Source organism: Pteropus vampyrus, unplaced genomic scaffold (assembly GCF_000151845.1).
Source record: "Pteropus vampyrus isolate Shadow unplaced genomic scaffold, Pvam_2.0 Scaffold123, whole genome shotgun sequence".
NCBI classification, from domain to species: domain Eukaryota; kingdom Metazoa; phylum Chordata; class Mammalia; order Chiroptera; family Pteropodidae; genus Pteropus; species Pteropus vampyrus.
The window spans coordinates 539,437-560,977 of NW_011888904.1; the positions used below are offsets into that span (position 1 = coordinate 539,437).

Genomic DNA, 21,541 nt, shown 5'->3' on the forward strand with positions numbered 1-21,541 from the left:
TTTTCCAAAGAGGCAACTATTTAGAAATTTATGATATACATTTGCAGGAATTATCTGTACTTATATAAACTTTTATGTGCATATGTCTTTGCACTTATATAATGCACACAGTTAATGGACCTTGCTCCTGCCTCCTTTTTAAATTTAATGCTTTACTTTGAAGATTGTTTCATATGGTACTTAGAAGCATGTATAAGTTTTCATTATTGTTTTTATGTCTGCAGGGTATTTATTGTGAAATTTCCTTTATTTTAAGTTTGCATATATCACTTTTTAAAATTAATATTAAAATTAATTATACAAATAATGCATAAAAACATTCTCTGTATAAAGAATGAAAATATTACAGATAACTAAAGTTTACTTGACCTCTCCTCTAGTATCTGTTCCCTACCCTGCCACCTTCACATAGGTGAATACTATTATTACTTTGGTTCTTTCAGATCTTTTATTCGTATTTGTAGTATTTTGTATTTTTTTAACATAAGTGGTATCATGCTAATATTATTCTGTATCTTTCTTTACTCAACAATATATGCCATGATACATATAACACTAATTCATTTTTATGAATAGTATAGTTAGTTATTCTCTTGAATATTTGAACATTTCTGTTATTTTCTAGTTTTTTTCCACTAATATTAATGATGCTCAGTGAGCATCCCTCTACATATCTCCTTGGACATATGTACTGAGTAGTAGAATTGCTGGATCATAGGATATGACTTTTGAAAAATTATCAAATTGTGACACTATTATCAGATTGTGATACTCCCACTTTTCTCCCCTGAATTATATTCTCACCATCAGTATATGAGAGTGCATGTTTCTTCTCTTCAGTATTGTCATTTATCAAAATTTTGTATCTTTGGTCAATTGAATGGGTAAAACTGGCATCTGATATTTTATTCATGTGTCTTTAATAATCAGAGAGTTCGAACTTATTTTAAATGTTTATACACACACACACACACACACACACACACACACACACACACACACACACACACATATTTTCTCCTTTCCCTGTGAACTGCCTGTGCATGCCATTTGCTCATTCTTCTCTGAGGTGGTTGATCTTTTTCTTATTAAATTATAAGATCCCTTCTATAATAAAGAATAATAATAATAGCTACCATTTATTGTTTACTGTGTGCCAGGTGTTGCTATATGTACAATGCATGGATTAGTTCACTTAATCTTCACAATAGTCCAATGAGGTGTAGGTACTATTATCGTACTTTTTTTAAAGTTGAGGAAAGAGAAACAGAGAGGGAAAGCAAATTGCCTAAAGTTATCCAGCTAATTATTGGCAGAATTGGGATATGTCTCAGGTGGTCTGGATCTATACCCTGTATTTCTAACTACCATGCTGTAGAACCTCCCAAGGAAATTAACACTTTATCCTGTGTGTTATAATCTGTAGATTTAAATTTTTCCCCCATGTTCTTTTCTATTACTTTTACATTTTTAAATACTAATTCTTTGTCCACCAGGAATTCATGTAGGAGAGACCCAACTTATTTCTTTTTAAATAAAATTTATATTTTAAAATAGTTTTAGATTTTCAGAGAAGTTACAGAGATAGTGCAGAATTCCCATTTATCCTTCACCCAGTATTCTCTGTTATTAACATTTATATTTGTCACAATTAAGGAATGAACACTGGTATATTACTATTAAGTAAACTCTGTATTCAGAGTTCATTGGTTTTTCTCTAATGTCCTTTTTCTATTCTAGGATTCTTCCAGGATACCATATTACATATAGTTGTCACATCTCTTTAGCCTTCTCTGATCTGTGATAGTTCTAGGGATCCAGTTTTATTTTTTAATAAATAAACAGTTATCTATTAAAAAATAAAAAATTGATTGTCCCAGTACTATTCAATAATACATCATTTTTCCATTGATTTGAAATGATGGTTTTACTGTATATTAAATTCCTACATTTATATATTTCTTTTTCTGAGCTCTTTATTTCATTGCATTTATCTTTTCATCAATTCTTGTCTTATATGTAGTTGTTTCAATTACTGTATTTTTATAATACCATTTATTTAATGTCTGGTAGAATTAGCCTCTTCTTATTCTATTTTTCCTCTAGAATTTTTTTGCTGTTCTGCTGTGATTTTTCCATTGCACCCCTCCCCGCAAGTATATTTTTTAAATGGAATGTTTAGAAAGCTAATGGGTCCATAGTTTGATGGAATAAAGTCTATTCCATTTTAAGAAGGAATGATTTAGTAACATCTGTGGTGTTAATAATGGTGAATGAATGAGCCAGGATTGGAGACCTGGCCTTGGGTGTTCTTTAGGGTCGTATGACTTTCTAATCCCCTCAGAGGTCTGTATTCTCACAGCATAGAAGCACAGTATTGTTTAATATTTGACTACCTCTTCATTTCTTAATCCTTTGTGTGTTTGTGAGTTTTATTAGTCTTTCTTTTTCTTTGGAAAACGTTGTCAAATTATAGTACATCTTTGTAATACAGTACTCCATAGGCATAAAAATGAATGAGAAAGCTCTTTAAATATTGATATGAAATGATATCCAAGATATGTAGTTAAGGAAAAAAAGGTATAGAACAGATATATAGTATACTGGTGTTTTCATTAAAAATAAAGGAGGGGGAAGTACGTTTATATTATTTGCTCACATACAGAAGGAGATACAAGAAGTTGGTAGTTGCTGTTTCTTCTGGGAAGGAAAACTGGAAAAGAGATAGAAGGGAGACTTCATTCTATGCTCTTTTGTTTTGAGTTATAGAAGGTTTTACTTCTTGCCTAATTGCTCTGACTAGGACTTCGATTACTATGTTGAATAGAAGTGGTGAAGTGGGAATCCTTGTCTTGTTGTTCTTTATCTTAGAGAAGCTTTCAGTCTTTCACCATTGAGTATGATGTTAGCTATGGAATTTTCATATATGGCTTTAATTATGTTGAGGTAGTTTTCTTCTATTCCTAGTTTGTTGAGTGTTTTTATCATGAAAGATGTTAAATTGTGTCAAATGCTTTTTCTGCATCAATTGACATTACAGTTTTTTTCTCCTTCATTCTGTTAATGTAATGTATCACATATATTATTTTGTGTATGTTGAACCATCTTTGCATTCCAGGAATAAATCCTGCTTGGTCATGGTGTATAATCCTGTTAATAGGTTTAATATACTATTGAACATGGTTTGCTATAATGATTTTTTAAAACGTAGAATGAAAAAGTTTTATGTGAGTTTTGAATCCCAAACCTGGTGTGGAAAGAGGGGGATGCCTTCTGCAGGCCAGATCTGAATTTTTTTTCTTTTTTCTTTTTTTTTTACAGCAGGAAAGAAAAGCTTTGTTAGAAGGGAAAGTACACTTCCAGACTTGGAAGCGGACCTGAGCAAGAGAAGCATGGCTCAAAAGGGCTTCCCCCTTCTCTCCCCCAGGTCTGAATTTCTACCTGTAGGTGTTGTATAGCAATAGATTTCTAGATTTGAGTTATGCTGATGTCTTTTCTGCCTAGAGCATCTATATCAGTCTTTTTATTGTTGAATTTTTTTTTGCAATTTTCCCCCACTCCCTTTGTGCAGATATATGTGTACCTTCTGAGGTATATGTGTTTCATATCTTTGTGATCCTTGCACATGGTTGCTTATAAAAAATAGAAAGTTTGCTGACATGCTTATTCTTATTCTATTGTAACAAAAGTAATATTAAATATTCATGAGCTTTTCTAATTTTCCAGACTCTGCTCTAAGTGAGGTAGTTGCTATTGTCCCTTTCTTATAGATGAGGAAACTAAGAGACCTTAAATAACTTACTCAAGGTCTTATAGCTAGTAAATGGCAGAGCTGGGATATGAACCCAGCTAGTTAAGTTCAGAGCCCATTGTCATAACCACTATGAAATATTGTTTCTCAACCTTGTAGTTGCTACTCTCAAGAGAATCATAGGGAAAAGTGATCTTTATCCTAAGCTTCTTTTCATGTCCTTTAACTTGGGAATGCTCCCGGACATTCCAGCTTCTCAGATTTACAAGACTACAAATTAGTTCTCCTAATTCATATCAGATATTATGCATTAGCTTTTCTACTCACTTTAGCTGTCACCCCTGGCAGAGCAACTAAACATTCTTTATGTTGAAATTTTGAGTTTTGATTCTGATCTCGTGTAATATCAGCTGTCCTTGCTACAATTGTACCATTTTGGACATTTCTTAAATATCTCTAATCCAAGTTTTTGATTAAAAAACAAATAGAACAGGGCCACCCCTAAGTATTTTGGATTTCTTTTTAGTCTGCATCAGATACACTTAACCAAGATTTTGTGGTCTTATCCACAAAGTTAAAATAAGTGACCATTAATACCCTACTGAAATGGAACTACATTATATCCATGGTGTTCCTCATTTACAGACTTAACTCCAAGCTCTACTTTTTTTTATCCTATCTGGACCTAAACTTCTATGCTGCTTATTTACCTTTATTTACTGTTACTGCAAGTTCACATTCATTGACAGCCATGGAATTAATGCTCTTAATAATTAATGCTTTGTTTCACCAAGACAAGGTGAATGTACCAACATACAAACTTCACTGTTTTCTACTTTTATTTATTTATTTGAGTGCACTAGTGGATCCTATATTAATCCTTTAGGGGAAAGGAATTACCTTAAGATAATAATACAAAAGTGTTACATCCTAATAGTAGATATTAAATCTAAGTTTTGATATTTTTGGTTATATTTCTGCAGTGGAATGAATATAATACAAAATATCTAATTCTTGTTCAGTAGAGATTTAGCCTTCCTAATTAATATTATTTACTAATACTGTATATTCTTTGTTTCTCCTACTTTGAATTTCATTTTTTAGTTTTTCATGTATTTGCAAGTTGAAAATTGATTCAAATTAGGACTTTTATGCATTATTGTGGAATTTAATTTCACACATTATAGATTTTGAAATTTATTGTAATCTTGGCTCAGAACTATTGTTCCGAGTCGCAGTGTAATACAGTCTGCTGGTTGAATCTAATTAAGGTGTCATATCACTTGCATGCAGTATGTATTTTTGCCTAGAATGTTCTAAAATTCCTCACTTGGGAATAACACTCCCCTCAGTTCTTGATTTGACTGAAAAAAACCAGCAATATTTGACACACTGTATGTAATTCTTGTTTAAGAGGCAGACTCTGTTTATCTTTTGCATTTGTTGCCTATTTTAACCAAAATGCTCAACTGCACTTTCCAGCCTGATTACTAATAGACTGAGTATTATTTGCCATCACTGTACCTAAAGACAAGCATGAGCGTACTCCACTTCTGGGTACACAAATATTAGGGAAGTATAAATAATTTAGTAAATGAAAGTTGAATAGCTTGAAAGTAAAATTGCTTTCTAACAAGTATAATTTATAATTTTAAAGAAAATGAGCAAATTATCTCTTATGAGATTATATTTTACAATTATAGAGTTGACTACAGTACTATGATTATGTGTTGGAGAGATAGCCTGCCTTTCTTAGCACCATATGAAAAATGAACAATTTCAAGCCTTCAAGCCCACAGGAATTCCCAGGATTATCTTGCTTATTAGCCTACAAATCTTTTTCCCCCTCTCACTTGGTTTCTTCCTCTGTTACCTATTTCTTGCTCTCATTTGCAAGGCAATCATCCCTTAAATAAACAAATATTCTCCAAAGACTTAGCAGAAACCAGGGTAAAGGGGCAGAGCCCTGGCTGACACAGGGCCTTTTATAGAGCTCTTCTTCCCCAGCAGAATTGTTCCTCCGGAGATCATTTCTGTTTGATCCTTAGATATATACTTCAGCATTTAAATAAGGAGCCTTTTTCCTTGTCTACTTCTGTGCTTCCTTAGACCTTCCAGTACAGTACAACAGAAAAAGTACTATATTTCTCTTCTAATCCTATCTCTCCCCTCTTTTCACTTTGTAACAAAAAAGCAATAGTGTCAACTTTGGCACTATTGACATTTTGAACCAAATAATTCTGTTTTGTGGAAGGCTGTCATGTGCATTGTAGGATGTTTAACGGGACCCCTAGCCTCTACCCACTAGATGCCCGTAGTAGCCCCCAAGTCATGACAATCAAAAATGTCTACAGACATTGCCTGATGTCCCTTGGGGGGACTTGTCTGGCTGAGATGTAGTTTCCTCATCTGTGTAATGTGATTAATAATTCTTGCTTACTGCACAGGATAAAATATTTGTACAAGTGCCCTGTATGTTTTAAGTACAAGATTGGGTAAGACTTGGCAGCAAAACTCAGCTATGGTTCACTTCTGCCAGTATTTCAGTGTAGAAAATGAAGCCAAGAATGCCAGGTCATGGTGATGGGTCACAGACCTCATGACTTGTTTGTGGGTGGTGCTGTACGGAGCTGTTCTGTCCAAACAGAGAAAGTGGGTGGGTACATTTCAGGGGGTGATGTGAGCAGGACTCGACTAGTTGATGTATGCCTTACCAGGCAATCCTGAGATCCTGAGGCAGCTGCAGCGGGGCAGAGCTCCACTGGGAGGGCATGTGGCATTCTTTAGAATGACTTCAGCCTTTCTGATTATTCTGAGTATTTAGCACTCTGGCATGCATGGCTTTTGGCCAAAATGTCCATCTTTGGTCCTTTTTTTTTTTTTTTTTTTGTATCCTGATCTCACTGTACTATTTACTTCAGATTGAACAAACATTTATTATTTCTTATGTACAAGGCATTGTATTGCGTGCTTTCACATGTATTCTCTTTTATTCTTTTTATAAACCTGTAAGTAGCATTACTTGTTTTATAGATAGTAACAATAGGAATAGTAGATATAGCAATAGTAGTAGAAGCTAACATATATTGAGTTGTTACTGTGTATCTGGCACTGTGCCTTGTGTTTTATATTAAGTCATTGAATCCTAGCAAGAATTTATGGAGTAGATACTATTATACTTTTTTTTATGGATGAGAAAATTGAGGCACAGTAAGATTAAATAGCTCATCTACATAGCTATTGTAAATGGTGGATCCTGGATTAGAATCTAGGCAATTTGTTTCTGGAGCCTACTCTCTTAGGAAACAGGGTCAGAGATATTAAATAACTTGTACAAGTTCAAGGAGCAATAAGAGGCAGAACTTGGACTCAAATGTAATGTAAGACTCCAATCCATTGCTGTTTCCAGTGGGCCAAGTACAGCACTTCTCACTCATTCTCTCTGCCTCTTTCCGGATAGGATTGCTTCTGTGGTGCTAGTTTACAACACAGCACAGGGGATCTATTAAAAGGCACTTCAGGAATTTGAGATGGGATGATGATAAAGGGGGTGATAAAAAAAGGCAAAGAGGAACTTGGAATCAGTCTGGTGGAGCTCTTCTTATTCAGTACTTTGGTCTGGATATTTTTGAATCTGATTTTTATAGAATTCTGTTACTTTTAGCTAAGAGTATTTTTGATTTGGATGATAGTTTCTGAATTTAAAGGTGTACCATTTCTTTTTATTATCATAGATATGGTTATGGGCCTGTTAGCTGTGTGTTAGAGCAGACCAGAAGGGGCTAGAACCTGTAAGTAGACTTACTCTTGGGGTGTACAGGTGCTCATAGGAGAGAGGTAATGGGAGGAAGTTAAACCCTTATAGATGGTGTATTAATTTCCTAAGGTTGTTGTCTCAAAGTATTATAAGGTGATGGCTTAACACAACAGGTATTTATTTTCTCATAGTTCTGGAGGCTATTAGTCCAAAATCAAGGTGTCAGCAGAACCATGCTTATGCTTAAGGGTCCAGGGAAGAACACTTCTTTGCTTCTTTCTGGCTTCTGGTGTTCTCTGGCATTCCTTGGCCCATAGATGCATCACTCCAGTGTCTGCCTGTCTTCCTCTCCCCTGTATATTTGTGTCTCTGTGTTTAAATTTTCTTCTTACAAGAGCACCAATCATATTAAATTCAGGGCCCACCTGAACCCAGTGTGATCTCTTCTTAACTTGAATACATCTGCAAAAGACCCTATTTCCAAAAATAAGGATGCATTCACAGGTTGTGGGTCTACATGAATTTTGGGGAGTTACTGTTTAACCCAGTACAGATGGTATCCAGAGAGTAAGCAGCAAGTGGCTCTGCATACAATCAGCATGAAGGAAGACCCACTGGAGTGCATGGGGGTTCTGACCAGCGAGCAAAGCATGACAGAAGACACTCTAGGAGCAGGTTGTGATTTGCGATTCAGGTAGGTCATCGCCATTTGATCAGTTTAAGCTATGTAAGCAGGTAAGAGAGCTCTTACCCCAGACTGGTCTCTGCTTTCTGTGGGACCCTGGCAAGAGCAAGGTAAAATCTCTGAGGGACCAGGCAAATGATCAGTTTGCCAAGAAAGAGAGCAAGCCAGGTACTCAGGATTTGAATTATAAGAAGCCTTGGTCTCAAGAATAAAGAAAAGCTCAGATAGGGGAGTGGGGCTAGCTAGGTCAGGACCAGGGCAACTGTGACTTACTGCTGAGTCCTGGAGAGCTGGCTGAAGCATCTAAAACTTGGGATGGGCCTGTAGTCCAGGCAGCACTGAACCTTCTTGGGGTTCTGTTGACCATGGATGAGGGATGGTAAGGAGAAATGAATTAGAGACTTCATCATTATAATTCAGAAACAAACTTTGTCATTTTCCCGCATTGGCGAGTATTAAGGTGCCCTAGCAAAGTATAAATAAGAGTGGGCTCTCTGGGTAGTATTGGGTGCTTTAGATAAAGGAGAATGAAAAATTTAATATTATTAAATGTCATTTGTAAAATGAAAGCGCTTCCCTTTCTAGGAGATATTTTGTAGGTAAGCCTGTTGGCTTTCATCAGAGAGGCTGAGTTAGAAGTTGAGCTGTTTTGACGTTATACCTTTTCTTTTTAAATTTATTGCTTGATAAGGCTTCTTTGGGACTTTGATTATTTCTTTAACATAAAATTTATACCTGTCTGTTTTTCCCCCTCACCTTTAAGCTGGACTGATTTCTGGTAAGAATTATGTCCTAGACAGTTCATAAGAGCAGAGAACACCAATGCTGGTGCTGGTCGATGGTTTCTCCACCTACCTGCCTCCACCCTTCTAGCCTCGTTCAAGTACTGTTAGCTTTTTTTTTTTTCATGCTTGCCCTTGTCCCCCTGGACCTATGTTATGTTTCTAACCCAGGGTCTTTATTCAAATAATTTTGTCTTTTTTTAGTTTTGTGGACCCTCTGAAGTTTGCCATATCAGACTAGGTTCTTTAGTTCTCAAAGTTACCATGAACAATTCTGTGCTGAATGTTACTGTTGAAAAATTTTTGTATGCCAAATTATTTGCTTAGGATAAATTGCTAGAAGTTAAACTGCTGGATCAAGGATATGTAATTTTAAATGCTTTTTATACATATTTCCAAATTACTCTTCAGAAAACTTTATATTCTCTAGCCGTATATATAGGTACTCTTGTCCTTCAACTCTTACTAGTACTAAGTGACGTTTTTAAGTTTTGTCAGTTTGATAGACAACAGATGGTATCTTATTTTTGTTTAAGTTAATTACTTTTTTATTACTAGATTAGTTGATCGTATTGTCATGTTTATTGGCCATTGAAAAATTCTTGTTTTGAGATTTACCTGTGAATATTCTTTGCCAGTTTTCTTTTGGAATGTATGCTTTTTATCCTGTTTATTAAACAAATATTAATTGAGCTCCTTTTGTATACTAAGGCTAGACACTGTTGTAGGTGAACAGCACAGACAAAATTCTTGTGATTAAGGAGCTTATATTCTAGTGTAATGAGGCAGAAAATAAATAAATATGTAATATGACAAGTGGGAATAAAGACTGTTAAGAAAGGTAGGCATGATGTAAAGAAAGGTAGAGAATGATAGGATTGGGAGGATGCTATTTATAAAGGTGATCAGGGGAGGCCTCATTGGTACTACTGGTATGTAAGTGGAGACCCGAAGAATATTAAGGCACAAGCTCTAATAGTATTTGGGGAACGCATTGTAGGCAAAGACCCTAAGGCAGGGACTGTGTCTGACATGTGACCATAATTTGGTGAGTGAAAGGGAGAGTTAGATGTGTTTGAGAGGTAGCAAAGTGTGGGGTGGATGTGGGGATACAGACCTTGTAGGGCCTTAGAGTAAGGAATTGGATTTCATTCTGAGTGAGATGGAGAGCCACTGGAGAGTTTTGAGTAGAGAAGCAACATGATCTGACCCAATGTTTTAAAAGAACATTGTTGGTGGTGTCCCAGACTGTGGGGGACAGTGGTGGAATCTGGAAGACCAGTTAGGAGCCCCTTGCAATATACTGGATAAGAGATGCCAGTGGTGTGGAGGTAGTGACGGGTGATTCCGGATTTGTTTTGAACATAGAACTGATGGATTTTGCTGATGGATTGGATGTAAAGATGACTCCAAGGTTTTTAGCCTAAGCAACTGGTAATGCAGTTGCCATTTGCTGAAATGGGGGGAAATTGGGAAGAACAGGTTTGGTGGTGGTGAAATTCTAATGATTTGTGAGAGCTTTTTATGTCGTAGAGTGTATTACTCTTTTGTCATTTATATAGAACCGCCCCTCCCACCCCCACAACCTGTTAATTAACTTTGTTAGTGGTGTTTCGCTGTACAGAAATGCCAGCTTTTTATTTAGTCATTTGTTAGACTTTATAGTCTTTGGTTTTGCTGTCATGTCTAGAAAGATTCTAAAAATAGTCACCCATGCTTTCTTTAAGTACTCTTACAGTTTTGTATTTGCATTTAAATCTTTAATCTTGATGGAATTAATTTTGATGTAGACTGTGAATTACAGTTCAATCTTCATTTTTCTCAAATACTTAACCTGCTTTCCTGGCATCATTAAGCAATTTGTTCTCTGCTAAGAGAAATGATTGTATCATTTCCTCTGTATTGGGAAAGAGGGGTGTGTGGCAGGTTGTGTAGAGATATTCTATCACGTGTTAGTGTTTAGCAAGCCTCTGGTCTTATTTTTGGTTGATGACTTGGTGACTTATTTCTGAGCATACCAAAGTTATAAACATTTGTCTCCTGAGTGTCTTCTCTTCCCCAAAGAGGTACTAGCCTTAGAAGGTGGCTTTTATCAGTTTCTCTCAATGACTGTGAATTCTGCCTTGTGGATGATATGTGACCTGTTTTAACCACAGCCTATGTCCTGCTACCAAATGTACTTTTCTATCTCATGTTATCAACTGATAATTGTTCCAAGATTATAAACTAAAGTTTGCTTTAGCAATACAAAATTGACTACAATGCGTACTGCAGATTCTGAAGTCCTATAACTTTTATGTTTTCCACTTTTATAGTCTCTATTCTAGTCCTTCTCTGATATGTGTATAATTTAGAGGTGACCATAGTATTTAATTTACTGGATTTTTTTCTTCAAAATAAGAAATGAATTTCTTATGTTATTAATAATGTTTATCAAATTTTATAGTTGGGTGAAGTTTTCAAACTTGAAGTAAACCTCCATCATGTTGTTACCTTTGAAATTTGTGTCAAGGTTGATTGAACCTAAATCTTTTTAAGGGTTTCTTTTTTTTTTTTTTTTTGTAGAGAGGGAAATATGAAGTTCCTAAGTGGCTCTCTCCCAGTAGCATTCTGCTTCTTCAACAAATGCTACAGGTAAACTTTGTTATTTAGTATTTTTAAATACTAGAAGTCTGTTGTATTATTTGATCCAACTTTATGATGGCTGTGGTGCTACTGCATTTGGAGGACAACACCATCTATCTATTAGCTTTAAAAAATTCCATTCATTATGTCTACCATGCAAACATCCTCTACTAGATGCTTTCTTAATTCTGTTGTAAATGCATTTTCTTTTAGATCTCTATGTGTGTCTTTGCTGATGTATTTTTTCCTCTTTTTTCTTGAACATTGTTATCTCTAACCAGCTCTTGCTTCACTATCTTCTCTTTTCTTGCTCCCATTCTTGTACGTTAGATACATAGTAGATATTGAATAAATGCTTGAATGAGCTAATGTACAATTGGGTGGGTCCCCATGACCTCATGTAGTGGTTCTCACACTTTAGCATGCATTGCAGTTGCCAGAGGGTTTGTTAAAATACAGATCTCTGGATGCCACCCTGAGGGTGTCTGATTTAGTAGATCTGAGGCAAGACTAAGAATTTGCATTTCTAAGAAGCTCCCAGATGGCACTGATGTTGCTGGGACACACTTTGAGAACCAATGACTTAGTGGAATGGCCTCTGAGAGTGAAAAACAGGAATGCTCAGGTCTAGGTATCCACCCTACCAATCAACGTGCATGTCACTTACCCTACTTCTGATCTGTAAAATGGGGATTCTGGGCCAGGCCTCACTGCTATGTAGTGTTATGAGGATAAAATGAGATTACTGGGAAACAACTTTGAAAATATAAGTACCTTACAAATGCAATTTTTTTCATTATTATGTATTCAAAATATCTCCCAGATTTTCCATCTATTAAACCATTTCCACTTTTTATTCAAAATTTACCTCAGGCTCACCCACTTTGATAATCTCTATAATGAGATTGAAAACACCTCATCCTTTCGTCTAAACTCCAAAAATCATAATCTTCATTGATTAATTTTCCTCTCCCCACATTTGAATATACAAATGGAAAAGAAAGGTGTGCTTTTCAACTTGTTTTGTGTGATCGTAAGCTCATCGGGAGGTAGAGATTGCATATTCAGTATGAATGCCCTGCATTGTGGCTGCTTGAATATTAAATTGGCGAATATTTCCTGTGAATAGGTTTTCCAGCAAAAGACTATTACATCATAACAATAGATTGACTGAACTTCATGAATAATGTCCATACCAATGAAGTTCATGTTTGTTAAACATTTATCTTCTAAGCTTGTGTTGGTTGCTATAGTTTTCTTGCCTCTATTGCCTTTTTAAAAGGAATTTATTCCAAGGCCATTTTAAGGTCTCTGACAGCATTTTTGTGTTGATAAAGTTTACATCTGTTCTGATGAATTTTGAGTTCTCAGGAGGAAAGGAGTTCTGTGTTCTTTATTTGGAATGTTAATCTCCAGCTGCTTCTCAACGGCCACTAGGTGGACCCAAAGAAACGGATTTCTGTGAAAAATCTATTGAGCCATCCCTGGATCATGCAAGATTACAACTGTCCTGTTGAATGGCAAAGCAAGAATCCTGTAAGTAAAATGAAACCAGATAGGAATTTAAAGGGGGAAACAAAAATGATCTTTGCATGAATTCCGAACCTACAGTGTTACAGTCTAAATATAAAAGAAAATGTACTTTATAGACTTACTCGTCAGATTGATGTTTGAGTGACTTGTAACCTAATCATATATTTGCTTCTTTTCTCTAGGGAAGTAGATCTTAACTGGGAAGAGCGTGAGAATAACTAGGACATTTAAACAATTTATGGATATTTTTAAAAGTTCCCAGGTGTTTCTCATGTGTAGTCAGGATTGTGAACAGTGCTCAGGGAATCATGGACAAGTTACTTAACTTTGCCAGATCTATTCACCTGTAAAAAAGTAGCTTAAACGAGTTCTTTCTACTTTCCAGAGTAGTTATGAGATTATAGTGGTTCTCAAACTTTCGAGTCTGAGGACCCCTTTATGCTCTTAATATTTGTTGGTTGATTTATTTAAAAATAACAGTAATAAATCTATTACATTTAGTCACAAATACATGTTTTTATGAAGAGCAACTATTAAAATATAAATTTAATGAGAATAGTAACATCGTGTTACATCTTTGCAAATTTCTTTAAAGTCCAACTTAATAGAAGACACTTGGATCTGATCTGCATTCAGTCTATTTTGATATACTGTTTAGATTGAATCATATGAAGAAAATGTAGCCTTACACAGATATGTAGTTAGAAAAGTTTTAATGCATTAAAGGAGAATTTTAATAGTCTTTTCAGATCATTGGGAATGTTCTCTGATAATCTACTAAAACTTGTTCAGTAAACTGGGGTTTGTGCATAGATCAACAGAATAGCTTGGAGAGATGTGCCTCACACATGCCACAGTTTAGACTTGATAGAGCTGTGGGTATTTGCTTTCTGGAATAAGCTCCCCAATAAATATAAATATTCTCCAATGGCCTACTGGTCTTGGGAAAATAGAATATGCTCGTTTGAGCCTCTTCTCACTAGTCTGCCCACTGTATGGCCATGCAGTTTGAGCTGAAATCCTTCCAGATTCTCCTATGACTGTCAACTCCTAAAATTTCTTTTCTTCATATTCCCTTTGGCCCTCCATGACATCTTTAGTATCTACCTAAGCGCTTCAACACCGAGAGCCTAAGAACAGCAGAGTGTGCAGGCGTTGAGCAGCACAGCAACAGGGCAAGGGAAGCTATGAGGTGCCCCTCGTGCAGTGGAGAGAGTGGGTGGTGCAAATGCCTGTATTCAGCCATTGGGGGTCATCATTTCTCCACGTGTGGGAGGGCTTTGCTTGTCTCTCAGCCATGATCCTAATGCAATAGGACATACTACTGTTTGCAATAGAACAGATGCCAAAATGAAGAGCCTCTGATTTCAACAATAAAAATTATTTTAAATTGGGGTGCAGTATAAATTAGTTTTGAGTGTTCCAAAAAAGTATGTGATTTTCTTACATTTTAGTATAATAATTGCTATTACTTATTGAATACTTACTATAATAGAATTGTGTACTATTATAGCAAGGACTCTTGGTATGTTATACTACAGTATAATATAGATAGAGCCCTGAGGATTGTACTGTTAAGAGTCAGGTGCTATTCTATGAGCTTTATGTTTTTAACTCTTTGAATTTATTTAATCCTTATACTAACCCTCTGAAGTAGATACAATTATTGTCCCCGTTTTACAGATGAAACAGCTGAGACACAGAATTATGAAGCAACTTGCCCAAGGCAAACAGCTAGTAAATGTAGAACCAGTATTTGAACCCAGACAGAAGGGCTCCAGTAATGAATCTATAGGCCAACTAATTTAAACTTGGGGTTTATATCCTGTGTAGCTATAGCCTTTGTGATTAGCACTGCTTGTTTGGTCTCTTGGACTAGCCACTGGAGTAGAGTCATGGTGAGGTGGCGTTGTGGTGTGGTAGAAAAAACCTTGAGCTAGGAATGAAAAATGCCAGTCTTGGGCAAATGGCATGAATTTTTCTGAGTCATCATTTTCTCATCTCTATTATCGGTATTCTAATGTCAGTCTCTTATGTTTTGGTATTTACAGAGTACCTTTACTTTTTTCATTCATCTATATTGCCTGCCTTACAGAGCTGTTGTAGGAATCAAATGAGTTATATACAGGAGAGCTATAAGGGATTATTGTTGCTTTTCAAAGTCTTTCCTTTTCTCTCTCAGTATTGTTTCATCAAGAGTGAACTACAGAGAGGAGGGGGTTTGGGGGACTGGGAGAAAGGGGTGAAAGGTTAAAGAAGTACAAATTAGTAGTCGATAGATGGTCATGGGGATGGGGAGCATGGCATAGGGAATGCAGTTAGCAATAATGTAATGGCTAGGTGTGGAGAGCCAGAGGAGAGAGAGCAATCAGGGGGCTGGTTTTATAAACTATATAAATAAAGTTTTTAAAAATGTGAAAAAAAATGAATTATAAAAAATAATTCAGATTTACTTGGATACTTAGGATATAGATACTATTTTATAACTCTATGCATGATCTCCTATCATTTTCACACATAGCTCTCATACCTAAGTATGGTGTCAAATAGAAGTTATATTCAGTTCTATTTCCTGCCCTTTTGAACAGATAATCCAAAATAATTGGCTAGCTTTTGGTATGCATTTTTGTACTTAATTTAACTTGAGTATGTGTGGCTGAGAATTCAGGTACTTAAAGAATTGAGCCTCTTTGGAAAACCCAGCTTGAGGTAAGCTATATTTTTCAGACTTTGGTGTCTCGTCCACTCCACTCTTCGTTCTTTCTAATTAAGAAGCCCACGAAAGAAAATAGCACTTTCTTCCTTTTCCACACACACCTCGTGGTAAAGGTACAGAGCAGGAGGCCGTGGGAAAGAGAAGGTTTTTTAGGGGGTGAGGTGGAGAGGAGTAGCTTAAGATCATGGAGGGAACCCCAGAAATATTTCCCTTCTCACTTGAGCAGTAATGACATCAGCAAGAAATGCCCAACTGGGTGGTAAAGTGTCTAGGCTTCTGAGGAAGAGGCTTTTCTAAAGGGAGAATTTACAATTTGGGGAGCTGCCAATGTCAAAGCAACAGTGAAAACGTCTTCTTAGCACTTTAAACTTTCATGGTACTATTCGTGTAAATCTTTATGGTCATCACATTATCTGTAACCCATGAGGAGGTTCTTGTACCAGCCAGTGTTTCAGGTAATTGTCTCTTCTGTTCTTCTGTGTTCACGATGGCAGCATGACTTTCTTTTGAGCCGATTCTTTCAAGTGTGATGTCCAGGACAAGGGAAGGTCATGATATTGTGTTGGGCAAACTATTCTTGACATATTATGTTTGGTGGTTCTGAACATCTCACCTTGAGGGTTAGAGACAACATAGACTGTGTGATAGAAAGAAAGGGCCTGAATGGTATGGGGAATTAATCATTAAAATGGTGGTTAAAGGAACTGTAAAAGAGAAAACTTGGAGAGGAAAGGTTATCTATAATAGGAATATTCAAATTTCTGAAATTTCGGAAATGTTCTTATACCAAAGAAGAATTATGACTGTTAGTAAAAATTATAAACCGGTTTTTTGGAGTCTACTCTATTTAGATATTATATTAGGCAGCCACATATGTTTTATATACATATATATACATACATACATATATACATACATACACACACACACTCACATATATACACACACACACACACACACACACACACACACACACACACACACACACATATATATCTCGCAAGGCAGGTGTCATCTCTCTTCTATAGATGATGAAACTGAGGCTCAGAGGCATAGTAACATGCTCAAGGTCACACAGTTATTTAGTGATGTCACAATTAAAACTAAAGTTTGTCTAATTCCAAAGCCTGTCATCTATCAGATTGTATTGACTTACAGTAGATGGAGATCAAAGGGAGACAGACCTTAGGAGACAGGAGGGAGAGGCTAATTATCTCAGCCATTCTGGAGAAGGAAGACTTTAAGCAGAAAGTGAAACATCACTTATTGGGGCTATTGTAGAGACTTCTCATATTGGAAAGATGACTTTAAAATTACATTGCTTATGATTCTCTTCCCACATGATTTTCTGAACTCCTGTTTCAGGTCTAGGCCAGGCCTTTCCTACTTTTTCATTCTCTGTGATCCTTTTTTGGTTCTGAGAACCCATTTCTGGCTTCATCTTTGGTGAGGGCCCATAATGCAGGGATCAGAATACTTGGACAATTTCTATCCATAAGCAAAATAAAGTTTGTATTGAGGCCGTCTCACTTCTTTTTTTAAATTGCGCTTTGCTAGTACCTTCAGCATGATGATGATTATGCAGCATCTAGGGCTCCTTGGATTGTGCTAAACCCAAACGTAACCTGAAGGACAGTGTGCTACAAGTCTGAGCAACTCTTGTACCAGTCTATTGTACAGTCACTGATTTTAGATGCCCTAGATGACTGCTCTTTGATGAAAATGCCAGTGCAGGTCTTGTGGTAGGGAAGGAGTATATTGTCCCTTGGCTGCACAACAGAATTTTAACAATTGATTAGATGAAGATGGGGATGTGAAAGGCTGGGAAAGAGCTCATCTTCTTGAACTGTTTATTGTCATCGGCTTATATCTTTAAAAATTACAGAAAATGTTTATTGTTCCCCAAGAGCTTGATAAACTCATGTTTGTTTTTACATATTGGTGTTTGGTTTTACAAGGTAATTATGGTTATTTTAAAATTTCAAAACAAATATTTTGAAATTTTTCTGTTAAAGTTTGTAAAATTTTTTTTGTAGCTTATTCACCTCGATGAAGATTGTGTAACAGAACTTTCTGTACATCACAGAAACAAGAGGCAAACAATGGAGGATTTAATTTCATTGGTAAGAAATACAGCGTGAATTTGAGAGTAATATATTTTATTTCATTGTTCTTGATTCTATCAGTACATTAAAAATAGGATAGCATTTTCATGGCTATGATTTTATGGGTGTAAATATTTATGTATGATTTCCACTCAACTTTCGGATGTCTGCTAAATATCCTTTTTTAAAATGACATTTATTAAAGAGAATTATAGTGTAAAAATGAAGAAACAGAACAAACTAGTCCAGAAAATGGACAGTTCTGATTTTGGCTACTTTTAAATTTTTAACATGGAACTATGATTCTGCTATAGAAATAAGGGAAACACAAAAGAGTTTTTTTCTTACGGAAAAGCAACCCCCAAACTTATGAACCCAGCACCATGAAAGAATTATCGTGATTTCTGATATTGGATCATTTTAGCTCTTTCTAATCTCTGGATCGCTTATATATTTTTTCCTAGAGATAGAGGCACTCAGACTGTCTCTGAGAATATTCTAATGGGCTAGGGTTGCACCCATCTTTTCTCTTGGTTCAGTACTGTGTCTTTTATCATTTATTATTTATATTGTTTTTTGTTTGTTTTGTTTTCTAACTTGCAAGGTAAAGGCCTTAAGCACATTTTATTTTAACTAAGCAAAACTTCACTAAGCCACATTTCTTTTTAGAAGAGAGAGGAATTCTGTAATAAGCAAAGGCTCTGGAATATGTCTGGAAAATAATGATAATTTACTTTTTCATGGAATGAAAAGGAATAGCAAGAATTGGAAATTACTGTCAAATATGTCAGGTCCTCAGTCTCTTACAATGAGAATTCGAAGTTTCCATAGAAGCAACTTAAAAGAAATTGTGTGACTTTTTCTTTGGGGTGATTTTAATAGAAGACTGTATTTAAGATACTGTATTTAAGACTGTATTTAAGATAAAATTTCTTTTTAAATTTTTATCATAGAAATTTTCAAACACCTACAAAAGTGGAGAGAATACTGTAACAACAACGATCTTCCCTGTACTCATCATCCACTTTCAACAGTTATTAACATTTTGTCATTTTATCTATATCCCAACATCCTTCCCCTTTTGTCTTTTTCTGCTGGGTATTTCCAAGCAAATCCCATACATAATGTCATTTTATCCAGAAAAAAAATTGGTATGAGACCCACAAACTTCTAAAATGTGAATCTTAAAAGTAACATACTTGGAATTTCAAGAATCATTGACAGAAGCCTTTGAAATAGTATCCTTTATGTGATCTCTGCATACAATTTTTAAACTTAGAAAAGAAATGGAACTTGGAATTGTTTTCTTCTAACAGAAAACAAAATAGATAATGAAGCATGACAGAGATTGTTTTCTGGTTTTCTGGCGTTATGTCTCTCTAAAGATCTCAGTTATTCTGAAAGCTAGGCATGACCAAGATCAAGAATGCTGTGAGGAAAATAATAGTTTCTTTTCTTTTGTACTCTTTCCTAATTCTTAAATGCCTGTCTCTACTTATTTTCCAGTCCTAGGGATGAGTAGATACATCTTCTCAACCTCAGCTGAACATTGGAATCACCTGGGAATTTTAAACTAATCCTGATGCCTAGGTCCCACCCCCAGAGATTATAATTTTATTGGTCTGGGCTGTGGCTTAGGCCTCAGCATCTTTAAAAGCTTCCCAGATGATTGCAGTATGCAGCCAGGAGTTGAGAAGTACTACTCTAGCTTTTTGCTATTCAATGTGTGCTCTAGGACCAGCGGCATTAGCCTCACTTGGTGCTTATTAGAAATGCAGAATCTCAGGCCCCACCCCCACTGAATCAGAATCTGTACCTTAATGAAATCCTTAAGGGATTTATATGTACATTAAAGCTTAAGAAGCATTGGTCTAAGTCAGTGGTTCTCAACTGGGAGTGATTTTGCCGCTCAGGGGACATATTTAGTTGTCACAACTGGGTTTTGAGAATGTGCTAATGGCATCTAGTGGGTAGAGGCCAGGAATGCTACTAAATATCTTTCAGTATTTAGAATAGCCCCTCACAACAAAGAATTATCCAGGCCAAATGTCAATAGTGTTGAGATTGAAAAATCCTGGTCTAGGTAATCTCAGAGAACTCACATTGGTCCAAGGTACTTTCCAGTTTAAAGAGTCTCCGGAAAACCAGGTTTGGAATCAGCTGTGAACTCTTATTTTGCTGGCATCTTGGGAGCTCTGCCTTTACTTTCAGGGTGGTTAGACAGGACAGAGAGATACTAGTTTAGTGTGATCCATGCTAGTATGGTACTGCTGATCTTCATGCAAAGAGAGAGAAACGGTATTATTCCCAAACATTCATTTCATAGAATTCCTACTTTTATTTTGTATACATGAACACTTTATATGCAAAAGTCAGAATTTCATTTGCCTCATGATTTTGAGCTATCTCATTGCAGCCTTCTTGAGATTCCCAAAAGTGGTGCTAGAGCTTCCACCTCATTGCTTTCCTTACTGTCCCCTTATTCTACCAGCTGTGAATTGATCTGGATTGTGAGAACAGCCAGTCGTCAATTAGGAGAACTTCACTGAGGGTCACATGTGCATATGAGAACCTATACAGACCAACATATCTCTTTCCTCCACCCCTGCAATGCCAATACCCATGTATTCTTGTGGCGGGAATGTAAAGGTTGAGGGCCTTGGGAGTGAGGTCAGGGGAAGGATAATGGGCTACTCCTCAATTTCTCAAGACCTCTCTACCAGTAGCTTACTCTCCTCAGCGCAGGTGCCTGGGTAGTTCTTTAACATTTGGCCTGTCTCGACAATAACTGGGGATTTTAAAATATTTTTAGTTTCTAGAAATCACACCTTATTTATAACAGGTAAACCTAATGCTTTACTTTCAGACATTTGACTTTCAAAAGAGAGACCTGTCTAAAAGGTAAGGGAGACATTGGTTATATTAGACTTGTGGGTCGACATCACCGGAAAGCGTAACAAATGTGTTGATTTATCTGTTATTCAACATAGAAACTCCCCTGTGCATCTTATCATAATGAGTGGTATGTAGTAGCTTTGGCAAAAAAAGTTATAAAAATGATGCCTTTTTGTTTAGGGAAAAAGAGCTTTAGAGGACGGTTGTAAAACTCCTAGGCATCCTCTGAAAACTCCATCTAAAACTCTTAGCACTGTCCAGGTGTTGTTTATGATGCCTGGGTTATGCCATTGCTGATAAACAAGTGGCAACTTGTTTCTATGCCATTGTCTCTAATAATATATGGCATCTTTTTAAAAATGGTGGCTGTCATACATGAGACCATAGATGTGGGAGATGGGACAAAAATCTTTATTGTAGTTTTTGGAAAGTGGAGATTATATCTACATAGTTTTCACATAGTTCACAAGTACTATCTCCATGAAACTTTTTCTGTCCTTCCTTCTTCCTGCCTTGTCTGGATCAAAGGTAATATTCAGTGATAATTTATCACAGTACTTCGTACTTCTCGCAGTAGACGGATAGACCTTTTGTATAAATTTAAAAGAATATACTATGATTGTGGCCATCTAAAATATTAACTGATAAAGTTTATTAATAAAAACAGAATTGGTAGTAGATCTCTTTGGATC

The 21,541-nt window shown here is 36.0% G+C and overlaps 1 protein-coding gene across 4 annotated transcripts in view; it reads left to right on the forward strand.

The window, feature by feature from the left end:
- The window catches only part of MELK (maternal embryonic leucine zipper kinase), a 68,125-nt gene that overhangs the window by 26,683 nt on the left and 19,901 nt on the right, over nucleotides 1-21,541 (forward strand). For 3 of the 4 annotated variants that reach the window (XM_011366203.2, XM_011366205.2, XM_011366204.2), the window contains exons 9-11: nucleotides 11,541-11,609; nucleotides 13,038-13,136; nucleotides 17,886-17,972. In XM_011366203.2, the coding sequence (XP_011364505.1) occupies nucleotides 11,541-11,609; nucleotides 13,038-13,136; nucleotides 17,886-17,972 (255 nt within the window). The remainder of the gene's footprint in view (nucleotides 1-11,540; nucleotides 11,610-13,037; nucleotides 13,137-17,885; nucleotides 17,973-21,541) is intronic. The other variant, XM_023534210.1, reaches the window with a different exon arrangement.